Genomic DNA, 19,988 nt, shown 5'->3' with positions numbered 1-19,988 from the left:
ACGGTAAAAAAAAAAAAACGTAATCAAAGTATAGTGTAATTAAATATACATATAAATATATACATATAATAAAAACCAAGCAATTTATTATGACTAAAAATACAAAGATTAGATGTCAACTGAAAAGGGCAAGGCCTGCCTCGTTTAATTAATACTTCCTGTTTGATCAATCAAGGTGCCAATTTGATCTCCAGATAGTGCTCTTAAAACATTCCCCGGTTGCAAGTTGAAGGCTACAACTGAAGAAGGAATACTTCAGAGACGAAAGACAAATTCAATGGAATGATAGAAATACAGACACTGAGAGAGCCAAGACCAACCAGGAATTCCATTCTCTTCACAGAATGCTAATGCCATCACATCTATGCAAGTGATGCCCCTCGAAGCAACTTCCCTAAAAGAAACGTGAATGTGATCAATTGCCACATTCTCACTGCCAGTGTGGCAATCATGGCCACCACTAACACTGGTTCCCTTCAGCATAACATCAGCATTAACTGCAAGACAATAACAAGTAATTGAGAGCAACAGGCAAAAAGATAAAAACCAAGATGTGATGTCCCAGTTAAGGATAAGGCCACACCCTCCGAAGCCCTCAGCGCCGCAGCTGTATCAGTGGTAAAGAGAGGATTTCCAGCGCCAGCGCCAACCCCACCAAATAGAACGACCCTCCCTTTCTCTAGATGTCGGATAGCTCGTTGCCTGTTATAAGGTTCAGCAATCTCTGGCACGGAGATTGCACTTTGAATACGCGCCTGAATACCCAGCTTCTCCAAAGCAGAATGAAGCAGAATAGAGTTCATGACCGTAGCCATCATGCTTGTTTTACAGACAATAACCGTATGGTCAGCACAAAAAGCATAACTAAAGACTGGGAATAATTATTTGGTATTGGGTCTCTAACTGACCAGAAAAAGGGAATATGGATGCAGGCTCGCTATTACAACACACAACACACAGCAGCTAGCTCAATCATGAATGTTCACTCACTCTATACTTGACCTAGCAAAATGTACTAACACATCCTTTTCACTATAAAAGGATTTCAATTACTGATCAGTGATTGAGATGAGCAATTGCAATCAAAAGCACAAAATCTTTACCCAATTTGGTAAGCCGTAGGTCTGTCCAACTCCAAGCCAGTAGCAGACACCCAGGAATCGCCACAAAAGAAGTTACGACCACCAACAACAATGGCAACCTGAGTATTGTATTAAAACTTAAAATTCAGCCTCAAGAAAAGAAGTCAAAAAGATTTTCCAATAACACCAAAAATAAGAAATAAAGGTGAGATACCTCTACACCAAGGCGGCAAGCTGTCGCCACTTCCCCAGCAATCTGCATTGCCACCTAATGATGGAAGGAAGCATTTGAATTGCAGTTTCCAGTTAAGTCTCTAAGAGTAGAAAACAATCTATTTATTCAAATATCCCAAATGATCATTAAGTATGTGATAGGATCACAAATAAAGTGGCACCTTGGGGTCAATACTTTGGCAGTTTCCAGCTAAGGCAGATCCGCTGATTTTAAACAGAACTCTATGCCATTTGAGATTAGATGCTGGTTTTGTTTTCGGGTTATTCAACACTGCAACATTGGCAGGTGTATATCTGCCAATATATGTAAATACAAGCCACGAACAAGCAACAGTATAAGCAGGGCCAAGCTATTAACTTTATGAAGGAGTGGTATCACCGCCAAATCAAAGTCTGACTATTCAACCATAAATTCTACAAACCTATAATGACAGAAGCTCTAATTCTACATTTACTGAAAAAATGCACAAAAAGCATAGGGAAAATTACATTCAAGTCCCAAAAAGGAAGTTTATTATTAAGAGGTCTCATGAATTTTACAAAATACTCTGAAATTTCAAATATTGCGCATTGACAACTTAATTAAAGGGTCAATGCACAAGATTTGGGACTTAAAAGTATTTTATAAAATTCATAAGACTTCTCGATAATAAATTTTATTCTGTGAGACTTAAATGTAATTTTTCCAAAAGCATAAGCATGACACAATGCATGTCCAGTACAGTAAGCACATGCATAAACGACTTTTGAGTTAGGTTATAGTCTCTCGCTTTTTCCTATGGTGTTCCGTTCACGGTTCTTTAAGGAGACCTTTTTTTTTTTTTTTTGGCTGAAATCCAGGAGAGAGTACGTCCATTTTTTAGAATTAGAGAAGCTGGCACTAACGGCCTGAATGGATGACCTCCTCCGGAGGCTTACATGCTACTGGACTACAAAGACATTGGTGGAATTCCCCTTTTAAAAGGTTTCTTATCCTCATAATTCTTTCTCTTTCTAGAAAAGATTCTTTTTTATTCCGGGAAAAAGAATTGCAATGTAAAACAAAATAAAGATGATACTGATTGAGCTATTTTTGGCCCAAAAAAAAAATTTAAGTGAGATATCGAATGAACTAGTACCTGTTCTTTGGGCGTCTAGCCACAGACAAGGAATCAGCTCCACCGCCCTTCTCATCATCTGACACCGTCTTCACAGTCAGAGAGTTCCCGGCAATAGTTTCAATCTTTTTAAACCAATGCCAGTTACTTGATGTGATACTGCCACTACTTATCCTCTGAAGCTCCACCTTGTACCTCTTCTTCAAATTATCAATCTTGTTCTTGCATTGCTCCACACTTTTATACGCTTTGTTAGTCCCATCGGCACCGCCACCAACGGAGCACCGCTCGCTGACGGCTCTGGCAACCTCCTCCCAATCACGCCCGCGCAGATTTCCGCGATTCAGCTGGTTCAGTTTCTCTGTATAAGCGTCCAGGAGGCATTCTATTGCCGTGTCACTCCATTCCTCGCGATCCTTCCGGTAATCGACCCGGTAAGTCGCTTCGGATCCTAAATCAGGTTCAGCGCTCGTAGCAACGCTGCCTCCGCTACCGGCGACGGAAGATTTCGACTTCTTGTTATAGTAATAGGAGCTGTCGACGGCGGTACGCTTCGAATTAGGGGTCAAGACTTCAGACGCGGATTTGTTCGGATCAGAGGAATCTTCGCCATCGTCGGGAAAGGGTTGAGTGAAGTAGTCAGCGTTGGTGGAGTCGCCGGCGTCGGCAGAGGCAGGAGCAACTCCGGTGGTGGGGCTAGAGGAGGAAGGGAAGTGGCGCGTGTGAGTGTGGAGGAGAGGCTGCGAGTGGGGGTTGTGCGAGTGGGAATCGAGAAGAGGGAAGTCCTCAGTAGCCATAAGAGAGAGGGGAGAGAGAAAGTGAACGGGAAATTAGGATTCCGGAGGAGAGGAAAGAGAGGCAACGCCGTTAGGAGGCAGGTGACGAAAAGTAGGACGAAGGTAGACGGTGGCGGGCGTTGCCGTGAGTTGGGGTTACGATACCGTCATAACAGACGGACTTGTGGGGATGGTCACATGGTCATGGATTCGCCGTCTCATCCGTTAAGAATGAAACGGGGATGGAACGGGCAATAGACGCTCTGGTGTCTGCTTGGCTGTAAGCAGCAGCTCGTGGACTTTATTGTGCCATTCGTACAAGGCCACGTGGTAGCGTAACTTAGAAACCAATGTGCTACTTATAATCACACTATTTGTGTTTTTTGTCCAAAACAATATTTGTGCTTTAGACACAGGATTGGGCTTATCGAACCACCTGCTTATTTTTTACAAGCATGAACTTTAAAAGTTAAGATATTTTAATATAAAAAAGATTTTGAGCCTCGTTTATATTTTTACAAGCATGAATTTTTTTCAAGTCTTAATATAAGGGCTTGGCTTGAACTACTCATTTATACCTATAATTTTTTTTATTTGGTTAAATTATATTTTTAATTGTATAACTTTATTTAAAATTTTAATTTAATTCCTTAATTTTATAAAGTATCTTTTTAATACTTTAACCTTAAATCTTTAATTTCACATGATTATTTTTTGTATCAATTATTATTATTTTGAAAAGGGAAAATATAATTTAGGGTCTCTGTATTTTGGTCACGTTTTGCTATAGGTCTCTATATTTTTTTATCGATGTTCTAAGTCTCTCCATGAACAAAGTGTAGAAATATAAAACACTATAAAATAAAATTGTAGAGATCTAAAATATCTAAAAAAAAAAGTGCAATGACCTATAGTAAAATGCAAGCAAAGCACAACAATCCAAAGTTATATTTTTCCTTTTAAAAAAATTAAATTTAATATGTCAACATTTGAGGTAAAATTAACAATGTAAAAATTTGTTAGGATAAAATTAACAATACTAGGTTTAAAAGATTAAAAAGATATTTTATAAAGTTAAAAAATTAAAATAAAATTTTATGTAAAGTTAAAAGACTAAATGTATTATTTAACCTTTTTTATTTTTTACAAGTATTTCTTGTAATCTTATTCAAAATATGATCAGACACGAAATGCAAACATCTCTTTTAATGGAGATTCTAGCATCTATTTGAATCCCAAAAATTGTGATAGTTTATATGTTAAATTAATTTTAAAATTTTAAGATATGTGTTTATATCTTATATTTAGGACTTAAATTACTTAATTTAAAATTTATAACAATTTAATTCATATTATAATGACAAATTTGATTTAAAAAATAAAAAAATGAAATAGTTTTTAAATTCGGTTATGAACCTAATCAGCAAAACTGACCTTGAAAAAATGATTAATTCTAAAATAAAATGATTTCTGTGCCTAAGACTTTTTTTTTTTTATTTCAGTTCCATCCAGCGAAAAAAAGTCTTTCTTAAAGTTGCTACTTATAATCTCAAAAAATCACTTACTTTTGGAAGACCTACCACCAGTCAATACCAACCATGCTTACCATAACCCTCCTCGTGCCACGTCCTTCTTTTGTGGTTAGTGGTCAATTTTTCAACCATTTTTACTGTTAAAATTACAAATATTGTCTGTTTTACTTACTTTTTCACATTATTATTACTTATTATTCTTTCAGAGAGAGAGAGCGAGGGGGTCCCTTCACTTCAAAATCAATTATTTGAGATTAATTGAAATTAGTTTTTGAACATTATAGGTCAAATTTATACATTGTTGAGCCCAACTCAAAGCATATCTCTTAAAAACATTTTTCACATGATTTTGGAGAACTAATTATAATTAATTAATAGAATTTCTTTTATCCAAAAGACGATGTATACACACACACATTGTTGATCAATTTTTTGTTGGCTAAAAAATTATCATACCCCAGTATTGATATTCAAAAAAAAAAATTGTTCTTTTTCATGATAATAAAATAAGCCGAGAGTCATGATTAATTTATAAAATTATTCTATTTTTTTATTTATGTGGACCAAGAGGTTTATGCATTCTAAATATCAGAAAATAAACTATAGGTTTTGGCATCAAGAGCGATCTGTCTAACGATGCAATTGCCCCGATGAGCACCAAAACAGAGGAAACTGAAGCTATGAACGTGTTGACCCAAAAAATAAGGTTGCGTTTGGAGGGCTTGAAAGTAAGGTTGAAGAAAACCATTGGCAAAATGAAATCTAAAGGAATGCACCCAAAGGCACCAAACACTGCCATTATATCTCCGAAGAATGGCAGCATTGCAGCCAAGACTGTGGCCACCACCACAGATAATGACCTTGATATCAATCTCGGCACAACATTCCGAATCGAAAACTCTCCCACCTTCGCATCACCAAACATCGTTTCAAACAATTCATTTGTCGGCTGCATGTAGATCTGCAAAATTATGACATCAAAGTTCTGTATCAGTCCAAAACTATGGTCTATGGAATTTACCCGCAATGGTTTGGTCAAATAAAAGACACCCGATTATTTTCTTTACATAAAGGCGATGACTTGAATCTTGCAAACAGGGGAATAAAAAGTCACTCATGTAAAGTAAGGCTCTAGTCTATATAAAAAGTCATTTACTTCACGTATGTGCTTAGAGAGAAGTTAACAAGCTCCTCTTCTTGCGAGTGCTCAAGTTTCAAAATTCATAGAAGTGTTGTTTTTTTTTTTTTTTTGGGGGAGATAATTTTTTTCTTTCCAATTCGTTTCCACGTAAAAAATGAAGAACATTCATTAAAAAAATCCCTCAGATCCGTTAATATTGTTAATTACCACAGTAACTGCAAGGACTTGGAGGAGAGTGAATAAGTTGGTGATGAAGAGAAACCAAGTGGGAAGAAGAGGGTTGTGATGTCCCATGAAGTTAGCAATAACAGTGCCACTGGCTTGATTCCCAAATGCCCAATAGCCTGAAATTCCAACGCTGAAGTATGTTGGGACTATCACACAATAGCACACGCTTAGCCCTTTCAACATCTTTCCCTTCACTGGTGCTGCTGTAGTTGCCTGCACATTAATTAATTATCCCAAATGATTAAATATCATTCATTTCTATCACTCAATTTGCAATTACCTGTATTTCAGGAATGATGCCACATGCATATGTGGTAGCAATGATTGAGATGCCATTGAAGACACCAAACAGCTTGTCTATATTACTCCCATTCATTGAATAGCTTCTGGGGGGCGCTATACTCTTTGAGTGACCTGCAATACATATATACAAGAAGATACTCTCTTATTTTTAGGTTCTCTATGTAATGTTGGAGATGTCATTGAGAGATTCAATTTGGTTAATTACCAATATATATATGGAAGCAAATGTGGCACAAGCACTGTAAGCCACACAGAGAATAAGAGAGACAAGATTGATGTGCCTTAGGGAATGGAATGATGGGACTTGAGCCAACCCTAATGTGATGACCCCACATATCACTATGAATTGGTATAGCTTCATTGTTCCTGTTGGGTTGTACAGCATGTAAATGAACTGCACACCACAGTCAAATAGTTTATATATATTTCAGCACAAAATGGAATGAAGAATACACATGAACTATAAGAGGATATGTGATTAATTGAGTCTCTATATAACCTTGAGGCTTTGCCCTCCCAAAAGAGGACCAATGATAACTGCGCCAAAGCATATACCCAATTGGAGTGGGGCAACGTAGTATTTGGCCCATCTTGGTCCTGAACCAATAATAAAAGGAGTTCATATAAAAAAAATTGATAAACAAAATGAAGAAACCAACTGAGGAGCATAAATCTAGTCGACCAGGCCAATTGAACTGATAATTCAACTCCAATTTTGACCATTAAATATTGACCTTTAAATCAGTGTCTTAATCGATTTAATGACTTATTTAAGTTTTAGTAGCCTTGCAGAGAAGTGAGAGAAAAGAGAAGACGGAGATACCCAAAATATCTGCGGCCATATCTCTGAATCGAAGTTGTCGGTGTCCAAGATGAGGGATAAAAGTTTATAAGAATAGAAAGTGACGACACCAGCTATGGTTAAACACAAGACTCCTCCAACCCATCCTAGAAGTGTGAACGAGAATGGAAGACCCAGGAGCACTGGACCCACTATTGATGTCGTCAGATGATACCCACTGTGCAACCATGTTCCTGTGTTTTCATCAACAACATTAAACATATTCCTTACAGAGTATTATCCATGGTATTAAAAATCGAATTAATCCCAGGTGAACCGATAAACCACCAGTGAAATGTTTTTGTTCATTAACGATCTGTCACATTTTGATTACGGTTTTAATCACTAGCTGTTAAACCAATACTTTGATTGGTCGGTTTTCAGTATCTTGGTAATATCACACATTTCATATGAATTGAAAGATTAGAAAGTTGTGACTTGTGATACATGATCTTCAATGAATAAACTAGTTTATGAGATTGAAGCTACACAGCAGTTAGCAAAACCAGTCTGAAACGGAGCTTCTTATTGATCACTTGCCAAAGATAATAAAATAGGAATTGAAATGAGAAAACGAACCTCGAGATTTGAGAACAAAGAGAACTCCTGCGTCTAGTTGGTTTGGATCAGAATGGTTAACATGGCCGTTTTGCTTGTTACTTGCAGGAACTTCCACAGTCACAGAGCTATGAACCACTACTGTTCCCATCTTGTTAATTTGCTTCAATCTCTCTCTCTCTCTGGATTTTTTTCCCTCTCTCTATCTTTCTCCTCTCTTTCTAAAATAATATATAGATATATATATATATATATAGGCAATGATAATTAGAGAAACAAATCAATAAAAAGAAAAATGGCAGGTTGAGTCCTCAGTGTTGAAAAGGAGTGACGTTAAAGTTCTCAGACTTATCTTTTTTCAAGGGTGAATAATGAACAGGACAAAACATGCACGCTTAGCACTTCAGGCCTAGTACTTTTTGACTTTGATGAAATGCATGTCCTATTTTTCAACATATAACATCCTCTTCATAATATTAATAAACCATGGACAATAAACGTTAATTGATATATACACATTTTATGAAAGAAATTGGTAAGATGACACCTCTAATTTTTATACAAATTAAAGTTTTAGTTTGATTTCTTAAATTTATGCCAAGAGTTTATAGCTTAATTGACATGATCCATACCCTTTTTTTTTTAACCTGGTCCATACCCCTTAAAGAGTTTTAGGATTAAACCCATTTTCTATGAGAAAAGATTAGCTAAGATAGTCAAAAAAATCTTTTAATATTATAAAATATTTTTTTATTACCACAAGCTAAAAAGTATTCTGAAAGGCACAATCAAATACGTAATTAAGTTTTAATCAACAGGGTGCCGCCGTGTATAAAACTCATTGTCACAGGTGACCTTACAAATTATAAATATTACGAAATGCCCAATCAAATACGTAATTAATTTTTAATTATATATATATATGGTATATATATTACTTAATTGACTCTTGATTTTTCTTTCATCAATTAATGCTTATGATTTGACTCTTCCAGTTGTATATAATGAAGATTGAACATATATATACTTGGATTTGGATATATCCTTTAATTTATTACTTTGAAAAGTAGTTGTTTTGAAAAGTAGCCAGTGAAAATGCAATTATAAGACCGAATATAATTAGATGTACTCTTTTAAATCTTTTTCATTATACTCCTATCATTTTTAACCCAAACTCACTTCTAATAAAATAATTAATTATTTTAAACTAACATTTTTTATTTTTTTATTTAATAACATATTTTGTTTTAAAATAATTTATTTATTATGAGAATTTAAAAAATATTAATTACATATTAAAATATTAAAGATGCTTTAATCTTTTAACATTTAATTTTTTAAAAAATATTTTAAATTTTTAAATGGGAGGGTATTTCTTTTTTAAAACATGCTCTTGAAAAGGATAAACTCCGCATGGAAGTAACTAAAACAATGCAGGGGCGGGGCACATCTGACAGGGTGGTGGTGTGCGGAAGTCAAAATAGGCTGCGATATTATATGTTGGGAAAAATTTATATATTTAACTTTTTTTATATATTTAAAATATTTATTTTTAATTAAATTAAGATATATATATTTATTATAGATTATTTATTTTTAATAAATTTTAATTATTAATATTATTAATATATTTAAATTTATATATCTTAATTTGATTCGAAGAAAGTATATTAATATGTAAAGATGAGTATATAAATCTTACCCTTATATGTTATGCTATTAAAAAAAAACATCAGTTGGACTGAATTGAATATACCCAAAATAAATAACCATTTGAAAAGAATACGCTATACTTTCTCTTTATTTTTCCTTTGTAATCTTCTCTTCTCTTCATTTGATGTTATATATAGTTATAGTCTTATTGATAATTGAGTTTACTCCCTCCAGTCCATTCCGGACAAAATTTTAAAGCCATATTTAGTATTAAATATATGATAAAGATGTCATAATTATGAATAACTTTTTTTTTAATGTAACCTCTTCTTAATTGCATCAAGTTGTAATTCCTATATATATTTTATTGTGGTCATTTTAATGAAGAGCAAAATTAAAAAGACGAAATTTTTTTTTATAAATTTAAGAATATTGATTATCATTTCTTAATATAACTTTGATTAATTTTATTCTATAATTAAGATGAGAGGAAACACTCTACACGTATTTAATATTATAACTTACTCATTTTCTTGGTCCTAGAATAATTATATATAGATCAGAAAAAATATATCTTTGTCGTATACAAATGACAAAAAGAATTTACAAAGAATGTGGAGATTGGTCAAAACCGTCTTTGACAGTGTGAAATCCTGATGGCTAAAACGTCGGCACATTCATTCACTTCTACAGCTAATTAACAAGCTAAGCTAAGGATGATCTGGCTTCTTCATTCACTTCCACGAAAAGGCTGTTCATCGTTGTCATCTCCATTAATCCCCCTTATCACAGTCACTGATCCTGCTTTTATCAGCTGGTTTCACACACATGCATTATAATTCTCCAGTCATGAGCGATATATATATATATATATATAAAGCCCTCTATACAATGAACTGGAGATTCCAACCACCATTCAGGTTAGCATTTGCTAGCAGATATCCTTTACCTGAAAATGCTGTTCAATCTAACCTCGTCAAACCAAGCCTTCTTGCGCTTCGGTATTGTTCTATTTCAGTACCCACTCTTTACTATGGTAGAGTGATGAGGAAGGATTACCCAACTTCGTCATACGTGGGCGCGCGCGCGCGCGCTCATATTCTAAAGGTCAGAAAATAAACTGTATGTTTTGGCATCGAGAACTATCTGTCTAATGGATGCTATTCCTCCTATTGCAACCAAAACTGAGGAAGCTAAAGCTATCAATGTGTTGCCCCAAAAGATGAAACTGCGTTTTGAAGGCTTGAAGGTGAGATTGAAGAAAACCATTGGCAAAATGAAGTCTATAGGAATCACCCCGAACGCTCCAAAAATTGCTATTATGTCTTGAAAGAATGGCAACATCGCAGCCAGTACTGTGGCCACCACCACTGATAATGACCTTGATATGACACGTGGCACTACATTCCGAAGTGAAAACTCTCCCTTGCTCGGGTCTCCAAACATGGATTCAAATAACTCATTTGTTGGCTGCATATAGCTCTGCACACAACATCATCATCAAAGTAGCTTTGTATCAGTTCAGAAACATACTGTAGCGTTTGAGCAATTCAAAAATCTTCTAGGGAATAAGAAGTAAATAACACTACATCTTTACTCAAAATCTCAACCATCAAGTTTATGACATTCATCCATTTTATTATATATTAATTATTAAGTTCAAACTCAAGTTCACTTACGTAAGAATTAGCAAGTGATCGAATAAGTTCTTACCACGGTGACTGCTAGTACTTGCACAAGAATAAACAAGTTGGTCATCACTAGAAACCAAGTGGGAAGCAAAGGCTTGTGTTCTCCCATGAAGTTAGCAATAATGGTGGAACCAGCCTGATTTCCAAATGCCCAGTATCCCGATATGGCAACACTAAAATAATTTGTGACCACCACAGAATAGCATAAGCATAGTCCTTTGAACATCTTTCCCTTCACCGGCGGTGCTATCGTTGCCTGCACATTATATATAATTCCAAATCAATCATATTTCTATCACTGACTAGGCATGCATCTACATGCATTTCATGATCAGTTTCAGTGCTAGATGTGGGTATCAGTTGTAGAAAATGGCGGTGTCAGAAAACGCAGTTTAGAAAATCCACTCAACATTCATCAATGAAAAATGATGGGACTTAGAAGTTTCTTGCCTGTATTTCAGGAAGGATACCACATGCATATGTGGTGGAAATGATTGAAATGCCATTGAAGACGCCAAGAAGTTGGTCTGCACTGCTTCCTTTGACTGAATAGTTTCTGGTGGGTGCGTTCTTGGAATGACCTGAAACAGCAAAAACAAGAATTACGAATTTTTTTTAAGATGCATGACAATTTCTCAATCTGTCTAGGCTGCTAATTAAATTCAGTAAATTGTGTGTTTGATTCAATTTGCTTACCAATATATATGGAACCGGCTGTGACACAAGCACTATAAGCCAGACACAGAATAAGAGAAACAAGATTCAAGTGCCTTAGAGAGTGAAATGATGGGATTTGAGCCAACCCTAGTGTGACAACCCCGCTTATCATGATAAATTGGTACAGCTTCATTGTTCCTGTTGGGTTGTACAGCGTGTAAATAAACTGCATGAAACAAAGTAGACAATTGTTAATTTTCTCCAAGCTAAAATATTATATTACATTAATTTCTACTCATGTTTCACTCCACTGTTATCACCTGAATTAGTTTTAATAAAATATGAACACGCGTTTTTAAATAGGAGAGAAAATGGAGTGAAAGAATTTGATTACGATAATGTGATGGAAAAATTGACCACCTAACCTTAAGGCTTATTCCTATCACGAGAGGTCCACCAATAACTGTACCAATGCATATAGCAAACTGAAGTGGGCCTATGTAATATTTGGCCCATCGTGGTCCTGCATCGATTAGTTAAAAGAATCATTCTTTTTTGCATTTAACATTAACCACAATCAATCAAAACAGTAATACAATTCATTTTCTCATGACAATGAATCTTGAGTTACTGTTTTAAGATAATAGAAGAAAAATTAATCATTTTATCCTAAAATTAAGGAACTAGGTCTTAATTCAGCCAAAGCCAAAGCTACAGATGGTTACTTTTCCCCATAATAAATCTGTAATCACGGTTTAAATTTAAAAAGGCTTGTACATATGGCGGAATATTGGGTTCAATGATAGAATAATGTGAGTGAAGAATAATGGAAGAGAGAGAATGTATGGGTTTATAATTAAGGAAGAAAAGAAAGATACCTAAAATGTGCCTGGCCAGGTCTCTCAAGCGAAGCTGGCGATGGCCAAGCTGAGCGTGATGCTCCAGGACAGCCGAAAAGAGGTTGTAAGAATAGAATGTGACGAGACCTGCAACGATCAAGCACAGTACTCCACCAACCCATCCTAATAGTTTGAACGAGAATGGCAGAGTCAAAAGTGCTGGCGCTACAATCGACGAAGTCAAATGATACCCGCTGTGTAACCATGATCCTGTGTTTTCAAATTATCATCATCAAGTTCTGGAACTCATCCATCATTAAACCCATCAAAATAATAGTTCAAGGTTAATGATCAAAACACGCATTTCATTAGAAAGATTAAGGCATTAACTAATTCAACAGTTGATACCGGTTCATTTGGTCGGCTTCACCGCATACCCACTTAATTAATTCTTCTTCTGGGTTATTCTCTCGGAAACAAGATTGCAGATTCAATATTTCACAGCAGAAAACCAGTCTGGAATGGAGCTTGTTATGCTTGGGGATCCTACCCTTTTTCTTTCTTTAGAGAATCGGTTAAGTAAGCAATCATGACTAAATTCCACAGAAAAATTAATTCTTAATGGCCCCGAACAACTGAATTATCAGTCAGAAACGTGGATTATTCGTTTTCACCAGGGTTTATCAAATGAACATTCACAAACAACTTAGTTGATTTTCTCTTCCAGAGGAAGAGTTATTCCTCAGGGAGTAGTTTTTCTGGGCCGACAAAGATACGTAAATGTCGGAGCTACTTTTAACTCATCCTACTGTCAAATTTTACGGTTTACATTACTCAAGGTTTTGAAATCGCTAGGCACATAATCTAACACATATTAACTATGATTCATCTTCTTTTGGAAGACATACCCAAGCCTGAGTGTCTGCAAATTCTATATCGATCAGTTCAGATTTTCAATGTATGATAGTTTCTGACCTTTCTTTACATAATGGAAATAGCAGTCAATTAAAGGATTCATATATAGCAGAGCCAGTCTGGAACGACACAAAGCTTCTTCTTAATGATCTTACCTTTCAGTTTCACAGGCAATTAATAAATTAAAGAGAACTCAAAAGGGTAAAAGCGAATTAATAACCTCTAGATTTGAGAACAAATAGAGCTCCTGCGTCAAGTTGCTGAGGATCAGAGGGACTGGTGATGACATGGCTGTTTTCCTTGTCAACAGTACTTGCGGGCAATTCGACAGTCACAGCATCAAGAACTACAGTTCCCATCTTTGTTACCTCAATCCCTCCCTGTCTTTCTCAATTTCTCTCTCCTTCCGGACTTGTTTCTATATATAATATATATACACGCAGCTGAGATGATCAGAGATTCAGAGGTTTTCAATATATGTGCCTTGGGATAATCATGGTGTCTTGTTTATATATATAGGCACATGATGAGTTAAAAGATATCTCAAGGAGACCAGTAATTGCCAGATTGACCCAGTGCTGAAAAAGACTGATACATTGGAGGGGTGCATGCGGAAGCAACATATGTATTCTTCTCGGTCAAAGAAGCACTTCTATAAAATAATTAAAGTGTTTGGAATATCTTTACAAACTAATCTTCTCTAAACTACAAGTAGGACAATGACGCAAATGCACTGATAAACTATTGGGAAAGTGACAAGTAAGCTTAAAAAGAAATTAATGACAGATAATTTTTTTAAAAAATAAGTTATAAATATATCAATGTAAATAATTAAAATTTAGAGTTCCAATTATAAATAGGATATTTAAATTATAAATAGAACTCTCATTTTATAGTTAAATTTCTGCCTGTGATTATCTGAATAAATATTTATAATTTACATTTTTAAAAAGTATTACGGATTTAATTGTTATTGATCTCCACTGTAATTCCCTCTAAACTAGTATTTTGTTTATGATGAAATTTTGAAGTCCTCTCGGCGCAGTACCGTTTGCCTTTATCATTGCATGTGTACTATTTTCTGTCTCTATATATATATATATATATATTATTTCTGCTTTCAGAGGATGTGATGTTTGGTAATCTACAAAATTTTAGAAGTAATTAACATGTTTTCTTAAAATTTTAGAAGTAATTAATATGTTTTCTTAAAATATTTCTAAGCAATGAATAAAGAGACTTAGTTCGCATTGAAAAATTATGAGAATTAACTAATTGAAAGTAAAAGTTAAAAATATGGAAAATTTTCAAGACATTAATTAGTTTAAAATTATTTTTATTGATATGTATAAGATAGTTAATTTTACTTTCTAAAAAGTTAAGGAAGGGAGGAGAAAGCAATACTATCTATAAAATTATCATAGTTATCAAAAGTTTAATTAAATATTAAATACTTTTTAAAGTAAAACTAACTATGAGGTGTATAGGAATATATTGGGATATAATGATTGGAAAAAAGGTTGATGGTGGGACACAATAACTAATTAGGTGGTTCATCTAGTGTGAATATTGAAGTCAAATTAAACTGCTGTATTATTCAAAAAAAAAAAAGGATATCAAATTCTATTAATACATGTGCCCTAAAAAGTTGACCAGATCCAGCCTGGCAAGGAGACCAAAACCCCGTATGCACGCACATTTTAGCCTTTTTATTTTTTATTGTTATAATGAAAGCAAGTAAACACGACATCCACGAATGAGTTTCATGTTAAAGGCGTGTGGGGCAGCAAAGAAAGTTGGTCCAACAAATAAAATCTAATAATACCGTGGTCGAAGTTTTGTTTTATTAATATAAAAATATTATTAGTGGGTAATTTATTAAACATCTTTATATGTGCTTCTCAAGTATTAATCATTAAAAACCTAATTTAGTACCAATGAATCTCAAGACTTGAGTCACTAAAATTTTTTATATATATACTTCTTTTCATTTTATTTATAAGAATAGAGAAATAACGATTTTTTATTTTATTATAAGTCAGGTGCCATGAACATTTTATCACAAGTTTTTTCTTCTATCTGCATTAAATGTTAATAAGATAAAGTACTCATTTCATCTCAATTTATAAATATTTTTTTGATAAAATAACGCATATCAATAACATTTATTAGATACATTTTAAAATTCTTTTTAAGAATATAAATATAAATTTTTAAAAATACTTTTTATTTAATATAATATTATTTGTGGAACATTAAATGGAGATATAAAATATAATAAGGCAAGATGATTTTGGAACAAGCATATTTAATAAAATGTCTTTGTTAAAATATTTTATATTTAAAATATTAAATTACTTTTAAAAAATACCTTATAAATGGAGCGAAAGGAATATATTATTAAAATATATGTCTGTATGTATATTTAATAAAATAAAATTAAAAATTTATTAAAACTTTAAATAAAATTAATGCATTTTAAAGACTTTTATGATTTCAATGAAACAAGTTATTTATAAATATTGAGAGAGAGAGAGATGCACGCAAGCCTACCTCTGACTGCCCATTGAGAAATCATATTTCTACGCATGAAGGCCGTTGCATGCCATGTTGCTTCTTTTCATGAACAATAAATTGATTAATTGTGTTGTTCTTGGACAATTTGATTACTCTAGCAAAGAAAATATTGTTGACTACTGCTACAACATCTTCTATTGTTAATATTAATATTTGCTTATGAATACAGCTAATGCACGTACAAATATACAATGACATGTGCTGCTTCTATTTAAAAATATAAAAAAATTTAATTAAATTTTATTTTTTTAATAAAGTAGTTATTATTTTTAAACTAATATTATCATTTTATATTTATTTTTATTTAATAAAATATTTCATTCTAAAATAAATAAAATTTATTTATTTATTATAAGTATTTTTAAAAAATATAATGATTATATTTTAAAATACTTAAAATATTTTATATTTTTTAATATTTAATTTTTAAAAAAACATATTGTATTTTTTAAGGAGAAAGAGTTATTATTATAAACAAATGTAATGCTTATGTAATCCGATGAAACCTTTCAATTAAGATTTTGAATGGTATTATTCTGAGAGGGCCGCCTGTGCTCAACAAATTTTGAGATCTTCAAAACGTTTTTTATAAGTTTTAGGGATAATTAATCTTTTCATCCTTCTAATTTCACTCAATTTTTAATTTCATCCTTCTAATTTCAATTTGGTTAAATTAGCCCTCATAGTATCATATCGTTATCGTGCCAATCCTCTCACTTTTAAAACGTTATCAAGTGTCTCGTGTAGAGTAACACCGTCATAATTTGGCCAATGTGGCAATATGGACGCATGAGTTGGCTTGCCACAAATATACAACTTCTCTGCTTGCAAAAAAAATATAAAAAATTAATCTTCTAATCCTTCAACTTTTAACTCATTTGTAACTCAATCTCTCAACTATGACTCGTTATGATTCAATCCCTCAATTATAACTCATTGTGACTCATCCTTTAACTTTTAATTCACCTATAATTTGGTCTTTATTTTTAATTTTTTTTAAAAAATTTTTATCAAATAAGAGAAATAAAAAAATACTCATATATTATTTTAAAATATCCTTCTCTTGCTCATTGATGTGAGATATAAGCTAATATAAAAAAAATTAACAAAGTTCAGGGACTAATTTATAAGTGATTTAAAAGTTGAGGGACTGAATCATAAGTGAGTCATAGTTAAGGGATTAAGTCACAACGAGTTATAATTGAGGGATTGAGTTATAATAAATTGAAAATTAGAGGAGTAAAAGATCAATTTTTCAAGAATATAAAACTTCTCATTCTCTCTTAAATCTTAATTACACATGGGGGACCAATCGCATAGAGCATGGAATTAAAACAAAGTCCGAAGCAAACAACACGCAGATTAAAGCTGAATCGAACATCTTTGAGCACTGGGCTTGCTTATTCTTCTATCTCATTGTCGCCATGGCTGGGATTTATTTGTTCATATATGTATACATACTGCTGAGCATAGAGCACGTCATAGTCCATTTTTCTCACTACATTCAAACTTCCTCACAGCTTGTCCTTCTTGCATCAAAATTTCAAACTTTTAGCTAGAACCATCCAACATAAACTCCTACAAAAATGTTTATTTATTAGCGTGACATAGAAGAAATTGTTGATTCACAGGCTTATTAACCATCCACTCCTACTTCCCTTGAGATTTCATTCTTGATGTTTCTTGTGTGTTATGTAATAATATTTTGCCTGCTAGTTTACTTGATAATATAAATGAATGCTTTGCATATCACAATTGCCATTGGACCCAAGCGGAAGCCTAGGTAAAAGAGTTTTCCATGTACATCATAATCAGCAAGTGCCTCTGTTTCTTTGTGTAGAAAACAGAGGTAAACGGAGCCATATATAACATGTTCATTCTTGCATATTCTTGCTTAGAAAACAATGGTTATTTTCAAACCAATTGATTTGTCAGCTGAGTGCATAGTCAAAGACCATCAATCGAGTCATTGCTAAGTCATTCTATCAACAATTATTTCATCATCTGACACTACTTAGGAACAGGGATGTTACCTCTCTCCTCCCCTCCCCCTCTCTTTCTCTCTTTACAAATGATGAACATGAGATAAACTCAATCTATTATCAGTAACTTCACACTGGTACGGAAGCTTATTCTCATTTTCAATAAACTTCACAAGCTCTCCTGGTGGTTGAAAAATGGACAAAACTAATGCTAATATCCAAAGCATGTTTAACAATAAAATTCACAGCGAAGAGGAAACACTCAATGCTAACTCCAAAGCATTTTTACCTACTTGGTTTTGGATGAAATAGAAGAGTAGTGAAGGTTAACTCCAGTAGGACGATGCCGCTTTCTTTGGAGAGCCCTCTTGCAAAGCTTCAGGGTTCATAATGTGGGGATATAGCTGAGCTGGAAATTATGGGGAAGAAATTAGTTTCGGTAGCTGTTTTTAATCTACGTGTCACACAAGATTGAGACTATTTGCCACGTTATTAATAGATTGACGAAGTTAATAACTTTACTAACGATAAGGATTAAAGCCTTTAACAAGCAAACTATAAGGATTGATGTAAAAGTTACAAAACTATAAGGATTTGATTGAAAATTGAGTGAAAATGTAAGGATTAAAACATTAATTATCCCTAAATTTTACACGTAATTAATTCAGACAAATGTTATATCATTAATATTAATATAAAACAAAAAGATATTAAGAAGCCACACCATACTTACGTCATAAAGAATGTCACACACACACACACATTTGCACAAATATACAAGATTCACTTTTAATCCATTTTATTACAAATTTTATTTTTATCATCTATATTAATTTAATTCTAATTCAGTCGTCAATTAGTTTTACTTTTTAAAATTTTCATTTTTATCACTTAATTTGATATATGTTTTTATCTTGTGATTTTGTTTATTTATAATTTAATATTTAACCTTTATCTGATATTTTTATTTCGTGATTTATATTATTCTGATTCTGTCTTTAAAAATCACTGAAACACCTTCCCCTGATTTTTTTCCCTGATTTTTATATGATCAGTCAACCCCTATGAGTCAACCCTATGCTTTAAATTCAATTTCCACATGACCAGTTCTATAATTAATTCTACAAATTAAAACCATTGGCAATAAAATTCCAAAAATAAAATAAAGTTATTTGGGGTTTTATTTGATGAGAGGTGGCAAGAGTCCGTTACAATCTTACCATTCGCAATTATATTATAAAATTGCACAAGGTTGTTAATTTTTAGGACCCACAGACAGAATAATTGTGTTGGACACTCACCACACATCTCACTAAATCTAAATCTAGAGTGCGTCTGAGTTGTTAGGGGGTTAATAAATTAGAGTGAAATCATATGAAATCAAAGAATACAATTAAAAGACGAAAGTAAACTTTCAGATTTAATCAAGGGATCAGTAAAACTAAAAGAAATGAAGAGGAAAAATAAAGTTAGGAGATTAATTTAAAACGGAATTGCATAAATTTAAAAGATTAAAATAAAAAACCAAATCAATAAAAATTAAATTTAAAGTATGAAATCAATATCCAAAGTAACTTTGGAAGAGTTGTTATCTCGTTAGAATAATAGTTGGTTGTCAAAGGAATACATCGCTGGATACATGTAAACCCCATGACCTAAGCCAGTTAACTAGAGTGGTCCAGAATTAATGTCAAGCACGTGTTTCTTTCACATAACTAATTCCAAAAATGAGTTTTGAAAAGTCAGGTCACAACGCAACAGTACTCGGCTGGATAAGGGGAAAAAAAGAAGACCAAGATAAAGGTTAACGTTGCTTTGTCGCCGAAAGCACTTTGGGTTAGACAAATTTGAAGTCCAGAAGCAGAATCAGATTCGATGGTTT

At 33.2% G+C, this 19,988-nt stretch overlaps 2 protein-coding genes and 1 pseudogene across 2 annotated transcripts; all 3 read right to left on the bottom strand.

Moving 5' to 3' along the window:
* Positions 1-20: 20 nt before the first annotated feature.
* Positions 21-3,503, bottom strand: LOC129305670 (uncharacterized). Its single transcript, XM_054945673.1, has 7 exons — positions 2,435-3,503; positions 1,478-1,610; positions 1,297-1,350; positions 1,104-1,201; positions 584-819; positions 321-497; positions 21-239 (listed from the first exon to the last, which is right to left on the bottom strand). Exons 1-7 carry the CDS (start codon positions 3,208-3,210, stop codon positions 145-147), a joined length of 1,569 nt encoding a protein of 522 aa, XP_054801648.1. The 5' UTR covers positions 3,211-3,503; the 3' UTR covers positions 21-144.
* A 1,799-nt stretch (positions 3,504-5,302) lies between these two features.
* On the bottom strand, positions 5,303-8,248 carry LOC129291211 (GABA transporter 1-like; annotated as a pseudogene).
* Positions 8,249-9,973: 1,725 nt separating this feature from the next.
* Positions 9,974-14,052, bottom strand: LOC129307416 (GABA transporter 1-like). Its single transcript, XM_054948369.1, has 7 exons — positions 13,768-14,052; positions 12,672-12,902; positions 12,219-12,316; positions 11,833-12,019; positions 11,587-11,717; positions 11,159-11,392; positions 9,974-10,927 (listed from the first exon to the last, which is right to left on the bottom strand). Exons 1-7 carry the CDS (start codon positions 13,904-13,906, stop codon positions 10,547-10,549), a joined length of 1,401 nt encoding a protein of 466 aa, XP_054804344.1. The 5' UTR covers positions 13,907-14,052; the 3' UTR covers positions 9,974-10,546.
* Positions 14,053-19,988: the final 5,936 nt, after the last annotated feature.

Source organism: Prosopis cineraria, unplaced genomic scaffold (assembly GCF_029017545.1).
Source record: "Prosopis cineraria cultivar Desert tree isolate PC_DT_omini unplaced genomic scaffold, ASM2901754v1 PC1, whole genome shotgun sequence".
Classification (NCBI taxonomy): Eukaryota; Viridiplantae; Streptophyta; class Magnoliopsida; order Fabales; family Fabaceae; genus Prosopis; species Prosopis cineraria.
The sequence above is the reverse complement of the archived record's forward strand: the minus strand, read 5'-3'. Positions and strand labels throughout refer to the sequence as shown.

What these genes read in the sequence shown, in the direction of transcription:
- LOC129305670 (XM_054945673.1), bottom strand. Translation starts at nt 3,210, where the DNA reads ATGGCTACTGAGGACTTCCCTCTTCTCGATTCCCACTCGCACAACCCC. An exon ending in CCTACGGCTTACCAAATTGG is followed by an intron (nt 820 to 1,103) that starts GTAAAGATTTTG and finishes CTGTAAAACAAG; the next exon opens with CATGATGGCTACGGTCATGA. An exon ending in GGCGCTGAGGGCTTCGGAGG is followed by an intron (nt 498 to 583) that starts GTGTGGCCTTAT and finishes ATTGTCTTGCAG; the next exon opens with TTAATGCTGATGTTATGCTG.
- LOC129307416 (XM_054948369.1), bottom strand. Translation starts at nt 13,906, where the DNA reads ATGGGAACTGTAGTTCTTGATGCTGTGACTGTCGAATTGCCCGCAAGT. An exon ending in ATTTGTTCTCAAATCTAGAG is followed by an intron (nt 12,903 to 13,767) that starts GTTATTAATTCG and finishes TTGAAAACACAG; the next exon opens with GATCATGGTTACACAGCGGG. An exon ending in TGATAGGAATAAGCCTTAAG is followed by an intron (nt 12,020 to 12,218) that starts GTTAGGTGGTCA and finishes TGTTTCATGCAG; the next exon opens with TTTATTTACACGCTGTACAA.